Genomic DNA, 14,705 nt, shown 5'->3' on the forward strand with positions numbered 1-14,705 from the left:
GGAGCTCTATGAGGACCTAGGACAACCCCATGCTAGCACCAACTGCTGTCCTCCGTAGTGACTTCAGAAAACATTGCTGGCTTGTTAATCCCATAATTAGCACTTACCCAGGACTTGGCATGCCAAGCATCACCAGATGCCAGATGGCGGACATGAGAGTCATTAGACCCAAATTAGAGCATTGTTTCTGCATATGTAGTTTCTATTCAAGAGAGAATGTGGGTGTCAGAGCTGCCTGGTCCCCCTCAGCAGTCACTGGAGCAAAAACACATCATGTCTGTGAGTGACTGTGAGCTCCTTGGTCCTACACATCTGCACAAAGCTTTCCTGCTTCTTTGCCCCCAAACTGCCTCTCTCTCCTCCTCGTTATGGCCAACATGAGGTGCTTATGAACCAGAAAGGGAGTCTCCTGCCTTCTACAAGACTTTTCAGCCTGATCCAGAAGTGAATGTTAAGTCACCAGCCAGAAAGAGAAGGGTCAGGCTTCTCAACCCTTTTGTCTGTACTCCTGCAACCCTAGGGGATCCCAAATGCAGCCTGGCTTTAGCGAACTTGGTTCATGTTCTGCTCCAATCACTCTGCTGTGACACCACCTGATATACCTCTGCAAAGGTCCCAAGCAGGAGAAGACATTTACAAACGAAGCTTCCAACAGACATTTATTAGTTTGGGTTGAAATCAATGCACGTGAAGGAGTGTCGCTCCCGTGTGCTGCACACCTTTGCCTTCAGTTCATTACAGGCCAACTGGGATCATACGGCCAGGACAGCAGCCTTTCTCCATGACCAGCCATACAAACACAGCCATAAACACAGAGCAAAGTGAGTCAGGATCCTTCCCACCTCCTTCCTGGCCATCCTCCCTGCCCTACAAGCACTGGGTCCTGGAGCCTCATAGGGTGGAAGCAGGGATTAATTTGGGGGTCAAACTGAATCAAGAGCTCTTCCTTGCCTTTGGCTCCCTGTCAGCCCAAGCAAGTAATGTGGCTCTGCTATTCCCCCTTCCAAAAAAGGCCTGGGGAAGGCCAGCACAGGGAGGGGCTTTCTAGTTCTTCAGGGGCTGGTCCACAGTCAATGCCCACATTGCATCACGTGTGTGGCTGCAGAGTGATGAAGCCAAGCAACTACAGGGCAGGGAATGAAAGAGCAAGGAGTAAGAGAAGCCTCATCTGCCCCACCAGCTCCAGGCTGGATGCTATTGAAGATGGTCCGTCTTCTTAAGCAACAGGCACAGCACCTTATTGCAGTGTGGAGGCACCTCGTGCTGCTCCACAGGGCTGGCAGAGCAGAGGGAAGCACTCTGACCTGCAGTGCTTTCTCAAGGGTTCCACATCCCCAAAGCAAAGGGACACAGCGACCAGCAGGCAGGTACTGTGGGATGCAGGAGGTCACCGACAACAGCACAACACATAAGGAGGCTTCACACTGAGACCTCAGAAGATACCAAAAGCGGGGTCCCACCTGCATTGAGTTTTATCAGGATGAATGTGCCATTAGGTGCAAGGAAAAGAGACTGATGGTTGTGATCTCACCGACCTGGGCATGCAGGACAGCGACCCAGGCAGGAACAGCATCTCAGGACTGCAGCAAACAGCAGCAGCACTGAGCTGAAGGCCTCAGCAGCTTGGCTACAGGGCAACCAGAGCTCTTGGGCAGACACCAAATGGTCCCCACATAGCACCTAGTGGAGCCATCCCATCCTACAGGGCAGGCAGGTTTTGGAGATGTGAGAGCTCTTCACAACCTATAAAGAAGAAGCCTTGTGCTGTCATGACAGCCATTAGCAGCTCCAGTTGTGCCATCTAAACATGGGTCAAAATCTTGACATGCTCAGAGGGGACACCAGCATCCGAGGCACTGGGAGACCTCAGGGTGCTGTGATCTTTCACACAGGGATTATGTGCTGGTCATGATGCCAAGCCTGCAGGCACTGGTGGGCACCAGAGGGGTGCTGAACCTGGCACCTGCACCTGGCAGTGCAGGTGTCTGTCACCTGCTCTCTCCAACTATCCCTGCCATGTTTCTCATCTGCTGTTTGGTTTCCATTTCCCATTGCATTTTCCCCTGGTCTTCTGATTTTTTCTCCTTTCCTGTTTTGCTCTGGTTTCCTTTTCCTTTGGAGCTGAAACTGAACCCAGTAACAGTGAGGTGGGAAGGGCAGCTCATCTGCCTGTAATTCAACACGCTACATCTGTGCTCAGGTGACAACTCAAAAATCAGCCCTTCATTTGGTTCTCTTTAGGGATGGCCCTTCCCTCCCCACAGCCCTACCCAGAGCCATAAAACCGAAGCAAACACAACAAAACCCGGACCAGAGACATTCCCCATAAAGAGTCCTTTGGAATCAGCCCACAGAGACTCACAGGGTGGTACAAGGCCAAGAATGAGATCTGCAACGACGACATGTCCAGCAACACTGGATGGTGGATGCTCCCCAAATATTAGCTCCAGTGCTTGCTCAGTTGCCCTGTCTCTGGATATTCTTGTGTGCTGCACGCATCACTTCCAAGCTGAGCTAAGGTGGAATTCAGTATTTGTTGATGTCATGGAGGTTTGGCCATTGATGTGGCACCAAGGAAACATGCCATCATTCAAGCTTGCACCAGCCTGCATGGAAAGTCTTGTCAGTAGCGGTGCTGCAGTGGGAAGCGTGAATAATGATGGGAGGTTGGAACTCTCAGAGGAGAGCAGGTTGTGGACTCTGGCTGGAGACCTGGGCAGGAAAGGAAAGAAATGAGAGACCACGCGTCGCAACTGTGTGATCCCCTTGGTGCTTCCTTCCGTGTCCTCTCCTCCCAGCAATGACCACTGCTTCCCTTCCATACCCTCTCTCAGGACTCAGTGGGGCCCTGACACTTTTCTTCAGTGACCATCCCACAGAGCAGGGCTGCAGCCTGGTGGTCCCTCACACCCTGCTTCTTTTGTGTGTCCCACATACCAGTGCCAACCAACCCACCCCGCACTTGGCAGCTTCAGTACCCCCAGGAAGTCCTTGTCACAAAGCCCAGCACACTACCATGTCACGTCCCATGCAGAGGCGCTGGGAGCTGGCTACATGATGGAGCAGGTGAAGCCACAGCACTCCTTGAGCAGGGTGAGGCCCGTTTTGGTCATGTACGGTGCGGAGGTTTGCTGCCCCCTGGAAGTCATTTTCTTCTCTCTGACAGCAGCTAGAGAAAGAGGCACTGTAAGCTTCAGGTGTGTTCTTGGAGACAAGGACATAAGCCCGTTGCTTCTTCTGAAAGGTCCTCTCAGCACAGCACTGCTGCCCCAGAGGAAGGCCGGGTGGATGGCACGACTTGTCACTTTGTGCACGATGAAATGGAAGGAGCTGATTAGAAAGGGCCCGGTGAAGTACATGAACCACAAAGTGACACCTGCTCATCCCAGGTCTCCTAGGAGATGCTGGCTGAGGAATGTATGGAAGCACTGCATCTGTACTGACTGGTGATGTTTCAGCACCAGCACCTCCCCACACTGAGCTAGTTCTACACAGAGGGATGAAATCTTGGGACCAGACTGCTTAGGGAAGGGAACAAACTGCCAGGGAGGTTCGGTGCAAGGAATATAACTCATTGACCACCTACTTGCTTTCTGGAGGTAGCTTTTGGAGAGCTTACTTTGCAGGAATTCTGCCATTTCTTTGTCTTCTTCTCTCTCCCTGCAATAAAGACATTGTTTAGCACATGGGAAAGGAGCAATGAGGCATCTAGAAACATCTGTCAAAGCGTAATACAGATCTGAGGAAAGCTTGCACTGTCCTTACTGCAAGGAATAAGTTGTTCCCAGCTACCTGAGCCTCTCAAACTCCACATCGTCCACCAGGAAATCCCGTGTTTCCACCAGCTTGTGGATCTGCTGCACCAGTTCCTCCTCCTTCTGCTTCTCCTCATTGGACTTCTCAGTCTCTGCAGCACAAGAAGTGTATTTAGCTCCTCTGCATCCCTCCCATGCAAAGTTGAGCCAAGCCAAGCTTGCTCTGCTTCTTCTCCATCTGGGAGTGGCTATGAGAGTGGGGGTAAAAGCCAACCCAAACTAGGCACCTGGATCCAGATACAGACTGCTAAATAAGCAAAAATCTCACCTCAACCCACCCAGGTCTGATATCATCAAACTCAGATTTTTGAGTTTCGCCTCTGAAATCTCCATGGGGATGAGCACTGTGAGATGTAACTGTGAGCTTCACAAGGCAGAGGGGTTCCTAAGCAAGGTGAGATCCCACCAGTCAGGCTACCTTGCTTAGAGACCCCTCCTCTGCTTCCCTACGGGTCTCTACCCTGCACTGGGCACCTGACCCCCAGAAAAGTCAGATTCAGGTGTCATCCTCCTGCCAAGATGTGCTGAACCCACGTTTCCCACCCCAGCACACCCAGCTGCGGTGTCAGAATGGCGCTGAGCCCCCATCTGGCTGCCTCTGAGCACCATGGGACCCATTTGTGTCACACGTATAGGAACCTTCAAAGCCCATCTAGTCCTGCTCCCCTGCACTGAACAGGGACACCCACAGCTCTATCAGTGCTCAGAGCCCCATCCCCTGACCTTGGGTGTCTGCAGGGATGGGGCACCACCACCTCCTTGTGCAGAGAGTTAGTGAAGCCCTGGGAAACTCTCACATCACTGCAAACTCATGTTCTATACAAACTGGTATATAGCAGCAAGCAGAATACACAAAAATCCTTGGAGATTGGACTAGAGGATCTTCACAGGTTCTCTCTAGCTCAAAGCACTCTGTGATTCTATAAGATGATAGGGCTAGTGCTGGGGAGTGTTAAATATGGACAGCTAGCTTCGGTGGAAATGGTAAATGCCTGTGTAGCACTATTTAATAACAATTTCTGAATTCAGCAGCCAGCTCCAAAATCAATCCAGCTCAGGATGGATCAATCTCCTGTCTTCCTTCAGCTAAATAAAAATGCAGCAGAATTCACAACATGGAGCCAGCCTGCAGGCAGGGTCTCAGCAGCTCCCTAAGCTGTGTATTGATCTGCAGCTTCAAGTCTGCTTTGTATCGATGGGAGGTGCTGCCGCGGGTGTCTGGGTAGAAGGAACTTCTCATAACCTTTGTCTTGTTGGAAAGATCCACAGAAAATAATATGCTGTGATATTTCGGTGCAAATAGGGCACTTTGCAGCATCACTCAGATACCACCAGAAACATCAGGTTGGGCACAAACATACCAGCTACAGGAGTTAGTTAATGATCTGCACTCCTGGGTTAGAGCACATCAGAGTTAACATACCCTCCATACAAACACTGCTTTTTTCCAAATTGCTGATGTCACAGTCCATCAGGACCACCCCTTTGAACTACTAAAGGCACTTTAAGCTCAAGCTTCTCATTGCTGCCTTCAGCAGCAGCATCTCCGGGAGCATCCCAGTGTGGGAGCTGGCCAAGAGCTTCCTGGGCTTCATGGAGATCTTTCTGCTGAGCGCATGGCAGGGTGCAGCTCTACAGAGCCTTACCGGGAAGGGCAAGGAGCTTTTGAAGCTCCTTTTTCAGCCGGCTGATTTCTTTGCAGAGCTGAATGTCATCCATCCTGCAGAGACACAAATGAAACCACGGTGGTTAGCGAAGCAGAAATCTCATCACTCCAGTGACAACACCACCTCAGAAAAACCTGGCACGTGCGCCAGGCACGGATAGCATGGAAATGGGGTATGGGCTGTTGGCTGATTGAAATCAAGGAACTGCAATCTGTTCTTCACACTGACAGACCCCACTGGTCCTCCCAAGCCCTACCAAGAACCCAACACGAAGCATGACCTTCCCAAGGCCATCCAAGCCTCCAGTGCAGCAATGCACCGAAGCTTTGCAGGCACATGGCAGAGCATCCAACCTGGCATCATAATGCTGAGATTTCTCACAAGCTCCACGTCTGTGAGTAGTGCAGAAGCCCTAGTTCATGCTCCGTGTCTGCAGATAACACACGATTGGATCCACGAGCTGCTGCCACAGATGTGCCCCTGGCTCCCTGTGAGGTGTGCATTGCTAAGAGCCCTGTCTGCTTCTCCAGTAATCCCGAGCCCTTCGCTGAGTCACCCCGTCAGGATGAGTCACACCGGAGCTGGGGGCACCAGAAATATTAATTAGGGAGAGGGAAACCAACAGAGCGACAAAGAGGAACCCTGTGTGATACTGCTGTAGGAGGAGAACATCCCAAGCGGAGGAAGCCTTCCCTTTTGGCAGAAGTAATGAATTGGCAATAATAAAAGTTGTCATTTCAATACAACCTGGGAGATAGCAAAGGCAAGCAGCCGGGTCGTTGCTGCTGGAGCTAGGGTTATCTCTGCCCCCTGAGACATCTCGTTGCAGCAGGTTTCATTATCTTCTGAGCATGGACATCTCAGCAACGTTGGAATGTGTTGGTTTGACATTTTCAACAAGAATAAAACACTGATTGCTATCGACTGACCAGGCCACTTACATCACTGTATGGTGGCACTTCGATGGAGGTGTGCATCTCCCTGAGTCCTACAGTCCATCTGACCCTAAATATGACTTTTATTTCCCCCACTGTGTCAAAAGCCCCACTCCAACCCCCAAGCCCTTTCCCTTGTAGCCCTGGTGTGCAGAAGGTTCCTGTACCCTCAACTCTCAGGGCAGCCCCAGCTCCTCCTGCCCAGCAAAGCTGATGCTCCCATGGTTTCATTTCACAGGTCCGATGCTCAAGCTCTGATGTGCAGCCCTACTGTTCCCCAAAACACCCAAGCAATGAATGTTGCAGCTGTACCCACCCCAGGATGTGTTTTCTGTAGGTGATTCCCAAGTGCAAGCCAAGGAAGAAAACAAATAATGAGGTAAGAAGAACTACGAGCTGTGAGTTTTGACAGCACCTGTGAGATTCAGGTGCCAGTTGCCATGGAAAACATTCAAGCATTTCAGTTTTTGTGACTCCCAGAAATCCTCTGCAATCCCAACAATAAACCTCAGCTCCAGGTGTGTGGTGTGTTCTCTCTGTGCCCACCCCAGCACTTCTGGGGTCAGCCCGGGGCAGTGCTGGCAGCCCCATCTCCATGGTTCTGGCTCAGAACCCAGTGCTGAGAGTATTGTTTATCCCATGCTGCAAATGAGCCTTGCAGCCCCTCTGGTCTTTGCTTTTTTCTCAGCTCTCTCCCTGTCTGCTAAGCCAGTGTTAGGATTACGTGCACCAATCGCTCCAAAGGGGCCGTGCAACTTTGTCACATAGGCTTTTCTCTTGTCACCATCCCCCTGCATTACAGTGGCTTTATTTCTGCCTCTTTGGCAGGGCTACATTGATTCTGGCACTCTGTGGACACAAATCCTCCATGCTGATGCTCCAAAAGGGGAGGAAGGGCTGGGAGGCCATAAGGTCTCCTCCAACCCACCCATGATGTGATACGATTCGATGATAAACTCAGGTTCTGTGGCTGCCCATGTCAGGGAGCAGCAGTGAGCTCCCAAACCTTGAGTACCTTCCCATGCCCAGCCCAAGAGCATCAGCCTGCAGAGAAGACATAGTGCTCAGAGAGGACCATGGACTCAGTCAAACACGTGCCCCCAAATCCACACAGGTTGGCTCCCAGCACTCACATGTATCGCAGCTCTGACTCCCTCCTCACCAGGATCTCCCTGATCCTCTCGATTTTGAAGAGCTCCCCTTCAATGTCATCAATAGTGGTGGAAGAGTCAGCCATGGAAATGATCTCATCCTCTGCAAAGGAATCAGGAGCCCCATCAGGCAGCAGCAGATGTTAACTGGGTGCTGAGGACAACAGGGCTGTCCTGCAGACACCACACAGCATCACCAGGCTACACATGCAGCTTGAACATCTTTTCCAGGCTACCCACCAGGTGCTGCAAGAGGAGACAGCCCGACATGGAAAGTCACCGCCAGATACAGGGGCACTGAGCTACTGGCAGATGTGTTTTGCCTTTATTTGTGCACACAAAGCTGAGCACCAGAGCAGCTCTGCTCACTGCTGCAGCAGCATCAGACCCCTTGGCTGAGCAACCTCAGAGACACAAGCCTGTGTCTACCTCCTTCTCCAGGACATGCCAGAGCCAAACCTGGGCCCATATCACACAGGACCCCCAAGGAGTCATGGAGGTGAAGGTCCCACTGCAGCTCCCTTTCCACTGCAGGGTGGGTGAATCCCTCCATGGTACCTGGCAGGGCAGTTCAGTTTCCTTATCCCCTGGAGTGCTGAGAATCATCTCTGCAACCCACCTGGGGAAATTGAGTCAGGAAAAAGGGATGCCACTTGCTCCAGACCAGAAGCAAAACCATCCCAGCAAACCACAGGAAAAAGAGGCTGTTGTATTTTAGTGGCAAGTTTGGGGATGGGCAGGATGAGAGCCCAGAAACAGAGCTTTGTCTCTGAAGCTCTGCTCTCACCACCAGCTTTGTTTCTGCCAAAGTCTGACGTCCCACAGCTCCCAGCCTGCTCTATGGGATGACAGCTGAGGTTCTGCTCCCAGGCCAGCTGCCACCTCTCTGTCAGCCCAGCTCCCAGCATCACATCACCCAGCTCGTTATCACTGATGTGCAGCAGTGCATTCATCACACAGTGGCTAATCCAGCTCTCCTGTGATGTACAGGCAGCACAGGGTGGGGGGTGGGGGGCGGGCTCAGCAGCTACAGCAAAGCCAGGCTATAAGAAACACTAACAATCACATACATCAGGGGAAAACTGAGCTTCCTTTGGATCCCCACAAGGCACATCTCTGCTCAGAGAGTTTCTGCAGCCCTGGGATTGGCCCAGTAGAGCAGGGAGGGATTGCTGTGAAGGCACAAGGCAGAACACCCGCACAGTGGTTCTCTACCCATCGCATAGAACTGCTGGAGAAATTGTCCCCAATGAGGCATGTTTCTGAAGCTGCTGCTGGAGAAAGTTGAATAGCAGAAATATATGTAGTTCAGGTTGGCGTGACTGGTTTGAGGAATAGTTTTCCACTCTTTCTGGCTTAAAAACTCATGAGGATTAATTGTAGCACATCTCCCTCTCCTCCAGCCATGCAGGTACTTTCTACCAACACCTTTACACGGAATCCTTAAACACTTCCCACCCCAAGCTGTTGGGATGCTCTCAGGAGCCCCACCCTGACGGACCACTGGATATGTGAGCTGAGCACAGAGTAGGGTGGGATGCGCTGCCCTCCGGCAGCAAACCTGTGCTGGAAACCCTACCCTCAGCCTGCTTTCTACTGGCCTGAATGGAGTTGCTAGGGGACTGGACTGTGGTTGCTATGGGACCAAGGATGCAGTTTCTGCAGGACCGGACTGCTGTTGCTAAGGGACCGGACAATGGTTGCTAGGGGAGAGGGATGCTGAGCTCCCTTGTCCCGAACATCCACCTGCTCAGCCACCCCAGGATGCTCGTGGCCCAGAGGATTTCATGCACCTGAAGACAGGCAGGTGGCCCTGGTCACATCTCCCTGCAGCTGACAGGGACAAGCAGGTAACAACGCACGCGAGGCTGCAGATGGAACAGCCGCTGTGTGCTTGTAGGTTCCCTGGGGCTCGGCTGTAGTTCAGTGTGGCTCTAGATCTGTCAGAAAAAGCTGCATTGCTCAGCGTCACTTCTGTGACCAGGCTGAAATGACAAACAGTAAACAAAGAAACGAGCTCACTGCAGCTCTCATTAGCCAGGAACAAATCTTGGAGCACAGGGGTGGGTCTGGGGGAGGGAGGCTGTCACTGCTGATCTGGGTGGGTGAGGGAATAGCCCAGAACATCTCTGATCATCGGTGGCAGAAGTACTTGGCTCAGGTCATCAGCCAGCTGCTTCCCAGTGGGCGAGCACAATGGTTGGAACAGGTGTCAGCATCACTCCTTCTCCCTTCTCATCCCAGAACCTCATTAGCAGCAGGCAGCCCGTCTGGGAGAGGCAAATCCCCACCTGTGTACCAAAGGGAAGAGGAGGCTGTGCTGGATGATTTCTGCCCACGGTCACTTCCAGCAGCAGAGGCTGCAGGTCAGGAGCGTACTGTGAGCCAGGGGCAGGTGGACATCACACAGCACAGCCATGGCTGCAGGACCTGAGCTGGAGGCTCCCATTGGTGATAGGGTGGCATTCTGTGTCCCTAAGGTGAGACTTATCCTCAGACACACCAGGGAAGGTGTCAACAGAGCTCTAATCAAACTGCTGCCTAAAACAGGAGAAGGAGCAGCTCCAAGTGAGAGCTCCTGCAAAATGAAGCCTGTGGACCTCTGGGGGAGTGCAGTCTTCCCACTGATTCCTTGAAATCTGCCCAAAGCACCTTCTCTCCACACCTTCTAAATTCAGTGAGGAATGGAAAAAGTCCTCGGGATCACAAATGCCAAGCTGCTGCTGTGCTTTTGTATGGGTGAGGCCAGCATCAGCCAATCCTTCATGCTGTATTTGGCACCAAGATTGCCCAAGAGCTCTGGAAGTGGGGCCAGAGACACCACAGGGTGTGTGAACACCTGGGGAAAGGGACACACTGCTACATCTGCACGAAACCCATCCACCAAACCTCATGAGAAACCAGTGAATCTGTGCAAGAGACCAAAAGGCAGGAACCCTTCAGGAAACTGGAACAGCTACCAGAGAAGTCCAGGGATCTGCATCGTTGGTCCAAGACACCTTCTGGACAAAGCTGTGAACAACTCCATCTAACTACTGAGTCTGCTTTCAGCAGGTAGTTGGACTCAAGATCTCCAGAGCTCCCTCCTGATCCAAGTTACTCTGCAAAGACCAACTGAGTTTTGCATGGCTCTTCCCTACTAGACCAGGAGATGCTTCCACCAGACAGATGTGGGGTGATATCAAGTTCCTGAAGCCCCAGCTACAGACATGGGTCAAAGCACAGATTCCCTGTGCAGCCTGGGGTACCCAGGGCTCCATGCATCCACTGCAGGTGGGAAGTGGGAACACCCAGAGCTCAGGAGGGACTAAACCTGGGCACGTTGTACAGCAGGCAGGTGGGCAAAGACTTCCCTGGAGGTGGTTTTACCAAAACTGAACGGGTCTATAACACCCAACTCCTTACATCCTCCTTATATCTGGGCCCATGCTCGTGGTGCTGGGCATCTGTTCAGGGATGCAGGATGACCCACGTGTGTGCAGCTCCCACAGATGCACACGCCAATGGAACCAGGCACAGGAATCAGCCCCACACTGCCCACAGAGCTCTCCAACAGCCACTGCTTCAACCTAGCAAACTGAAGAACGGGAGAAGGCTTTGATTTCGACTTGGGACTGTTCTGATCGTCACACACAGCCCAGAGGAAGAGAGTATCGTTAATGAGGAGTATAATAGCTGGAGACTTTCACTCCATATGGCTTTGATGCAAACATTTAGACAGCCAGCAACAAGCCCAGGATGAGTCACAGTGGCAGCCAGTGCAGGGTTGAGTTGCAAGTGATTTCTTCCATGATTAAAGATGGGCAATAGATTGGCAGTGCCCTGGGGAGGGAGGGCAGAGGTCTTCACCTGGGCTCCATCCCAAGAGGCTTTTAATTCAGCTGCGGGTTTTTCTCTGCCAGGGAAAGCAGCGTGAGCGGGGGGCATCCAGCTCATCAAAACCAGCCCTTGTTGATTAGTGCATATTTGATAATGAGAGCAATTGCAGCTCGCTGCCCAGCTCTGGGCAGTGTTTGCAGAGGTGATATGGTGCTCACACCCCTGGTGCCTGCAGCATCCTCAGCACACAGCCAGGCACTCCAGACCTGAAGGACAAGGTCAGATCCCTGCAGGCCCCCCCCCAGACACCTGCCATACAGGGGGAGGATGGGGGGATAAGTGCTGCTGTGCTGGAAGACGCAAAGGAGGATAAAAACTTCAGGACGCTCTCCACGGAGCCGAGCAGCACCCACACACTCGCATCCAGCTGGATGCTGAAGTTTGCTCTGTGCCTCCCATTTTTGCCTTTCTGGCTGCTCGCCGCTGTCCTGCTGCATGCAGAGGTCTGGTGGGGAGCAGAACGAGACGGGAGAGATGTCGGAGTGATGCCCTGGCAGGAGGTGCCCCCAGACTGCGATGCTGCCTCCCACCCCTGGAGCTCGACTGCGGGTGACACCCCGGTCAGACCCCGTTTCCTACAGGAGGAACTGCTCAGAGTGGGGAAAGGCAGCAAAGGGCCGTGCGGGCACCCCAGGCTGCCCATCAGAGCCATGCCCACAGCAGGCACGGCAGCACGGTGCCTCCACATCTCTCCGGGCTGTACCAGCCGTGCGGAGGGCTCCATCCCCCCCTCCACCACTTCATTTCCCCCAGCCATCCCTCCTCCCGCTTCTCTCCGTCTTTTCTCTCCCCCCGCCCAGCCCTCCCACCCTGCGGGGGGCTCAGCGGCTCCCCCAGCCTCTCTCCCCCCGCTTCCCGCACCTCTCCGAGACGCACCGCGAGGCTCCGCAACCCGACGTAGGCTGGGGGGTTCGGGGAGGGGGCAACACCGGAGCCACCCGGGGGAAAGTTTGGAGCTCACCTGGCGCCGTGCTGGCGGGCGGCCACCGGGTGGATTCCAGCGAGCCGTACCGGGGGGGGGTCCGGTTCCCCTCCATGCTGCAGAGCGGTGCGGCCGCCTCGCTTCTCCCCCGTCCGCACCGCTCGGAGCGGCTTGGGGCTCCCGATGCTCCCCGCCCCTCCGCCCGGCTCCCGCCGCGCCCTCTGCCGTCCTCCGCCGCCCCGCTGCCGCTCCCCGCCCTCCGCCCGCACCGCGGCCGCTTTCTCTCCTTCTCTCTCGGGGCGGTTCGGAGCTCGGCTGGGTGTCCTCTGCCGCCGCGCATCCCCAGCCCTGCCGCAGCCCCGGCCTCTCCGGTTCCGTGCCACAGACTTGAGCAGCTTCAGCATGAACACGGTCCCGTTCAGCCCAATTCATCCTTTGTGTGCTCTCAGCAGGGCACGGCTCGCTGCAGATAAATAAACCGTGCAACAAAAGCGGGACAAAGAAAAGATGTTTCCCAGGGGAAGTTAGGTGTTGGTGTGGGTCAGAGGTTTGCTGGCAGCACCTTGGGAGCGCAGGGGCTGGGCGTGGGTCTAAAACCTTGCAGCGTTCTTAATGAGCATAGAATCACAGCATCATCTCAGTTGGAAAAAGTCATCCAGTCCAACCATCAGCCTGACCTGCCACGTCCCACCCAAGGCCACATCCATCAGTGCCACCTCTGGAACACCTCCAGGGATGAGGACTCCACTGTAGCTGAGGCAGCCCTGGAGGTGTTCAAGGCCAGGTTGGATGGGGCCCTGGGCAGCCTGGTCTAGTATGAAATGGGGAGGTTGGTGGCCCTGCATGTGGCAGGGGGTTGGAGATTCATGGTCCTTGAGGTCACTTCCAACCCTGGCCATTCTGTGATTCTGTGAATCATTAAGGTTGGAAAAGACCACTAAGATCATCTATTCCAACCACCAACCCATAACCACCATGCTCACTGAGCCATAGCCCTATGTGCCACATCTGCCTTTTTCTTTAAAACCTCAATGCTTGTTCACCATGCCACAAGGAATGAGTGCCTGGATCAGCTGTGCTCTGCACCTGGCATTTAAAGCACTGCAGAACTTTGCTTTGTTCTTCCTAAAAGCACAGGATCACCCTTAGCAGTGCAGAGCTACACTCAGAACTAAGATCCCATTGCACACACTGCTTGCTCTGCTCTGCCCAATGCAATCATTGTGTACAAACCTCTCTTGCAGAAGATGCTCTACCTCGAATCCACTGTAAAGAAGTTTTAATGGATCCACTCAGACACTGGAAAGGTACTGAGAAGCACAAAGAGAACTGAACTGCCTATTCCTGCAGAAGGGCACATATGTCTGGCCAGAATAACAAGATGGGAGTTATTAAATAATTCCATGAGCTTCTTTTCCTTGGGATTTGTCAAAAATTCAAGCTCACATCTCTCAATCCACTATTAACACGACTCCAGCATGTGATTGTGTTTCCTGGCTCAGAATTTCTTTTCCCATCAGCACAAGCCTGCTGTTCTCACTGCTATCATCCCTTCCGCAGTCCCAACCTTCCAACCTGATTACAGCTGGAAATGCTTTCAAAGGTCCAAAACCACAGCCCTCCTGCCAACAATGTCCTTCTCTGCTCCGATAAGGTTGGCATGAGATCACTTCTTCTGTTGCTTGATTTCTCCAGGCAGGGTTTCTTAATATGAAAGGTGAAGCAGAGCTTAATTTTAAAGTTAGCTCCTACTCAGCTCTGTGTCTGCGTTCACAGTGTCAACACATCTGATTTCAAGGGGGGAAAAATTGCCTTTGGCCAGAAAAGTAATTCCTATCACTGCAAAAGCAGTGGAGAAGTGATGCACAAAGAAATGTATCTGTGCCCAGAGGAATGTACAACTGGAGTCAGCAGATAGAAAAGGAAGGAAGGAAGGAAGGAAGGAAGGAAGGAAGGAAGGAAGGAAGGAAGGAAGGAGGGAAGGAGGGAGGAAGGAGGAGGGAGGGAGGGAGGGAGGGAAGGGAGGGAAGGGAAAAGGGAAAAGGGAAAAGGGAAAAGGGAAGGGAAGGGAAGGAAGGGAAGGGAAGGGAAGGGAAGGGAAGGGAAGGGAAGGGAAGGGAAGGGAAGGGAAGGGAAGGGAAGGGAAGGGAAGGGAAGGGAAGGGAAGGGAAGGGAAGGGAAGGGAAGGGAAGGGAAGGGAAGGGAAGGGAAGGGAAAAGACCTGCAATTTTAGCTGTTTCCTTGCAATGTAGGAATGAAAATAAAAGGTGAGATGAAGAATTGGGTTCAATGAGCTGTGTGGATTCCAGTCCAGTTCCATTGGCCATACAATGACG

The 14,705-nt window shown here is 53.0% G+C and overlaps 1 protein-coding gene across 2 annotated transcripts; it reads right to left on the reverse strand.

The window, feature by feature from the left end:
• Window positions 1–646: 646 nt before the first annotated feature.
• Window positions 647–12,614, reverse strand: LOC104913760 (bMERB domain-containing protein 1-like). Of its 2 annotated transcripts, none has more exons than XM_085240139.1 (7): window positions 12,409–12,614; window positions 7,551–7,671; window positions 5,462–5,535; window positions 3,793–3,907; window positions 3,620–3,660; window positions 3,016–3,169; window positions 647–2,712 (listed from the first exon to the last, which is right to left on the reverse strand). In XM_085240139.1, exons 1-6 carry the CDS (start codon window positions 12,482–12,484, stop codon window positions 3,051–3,053), a joined length of 546 nt encoding a protein of 181 aa, XP_085096265.1. In that variant the 5' UTR covers window positions 12,485–12,614; the 3' UTR covers window positions 647–2,712; window positions 3,016–3,050. The 2 variants fall into 2 exon arrangements, with proteins under 2 accessions (XP_085096265.1, XP_085096264.1); XM_085240138.1 differs by having other exon boundaries at window positions 3,587–3,660; window positions 12,409–12,609.
• Window positions 12,615–14,705: the final 2,091 nt, after the last annotated feature.

This window comes from Meleagris gallopavo, chromosome 20 (assembly GCF_905368555.1).
Source record: "Meleagris gallopavo chromosome 20, MGAL_WU_HG_1.1, whole genome shotgun sequence".
In the NCBI taxonomy this organism is placed as follows: domain Eukaryota; kingdom Metazoa; phylum Chordata; class Aves; order Galliformes; family Phasianidae; genus Meleagris; species Meleagris gallopavo.

What these genes read in the sequence shown, in the direction of transcription:
- LOC104913760 (XM_085240138.1), bottom strand. Translation starts at nt 12,484, where the DNA reads ATGGAGGGGAACCGGACCCCCCCCCGGTACGGCTCGCTGGAATCCACC. An exon ending in GAGTCAGAGCTGCGATACAT is followed by an intron (nt 5,536 to 7,550) that starts GTGAGTGCTGGG and finishes GTGTCTCTGCAG; the next exon opens with GATGGATGACATTCAGCTCT. An exon ending in AAGCTACCTCCAGAAAGCAA is followed by an intron (nt 3,170 to 3,586) that starts GTAGGTGGTCAA and finishes CTCTTTCTCTAG; the next exon opens with CTGCTGTCAGAGAGAAGAAA.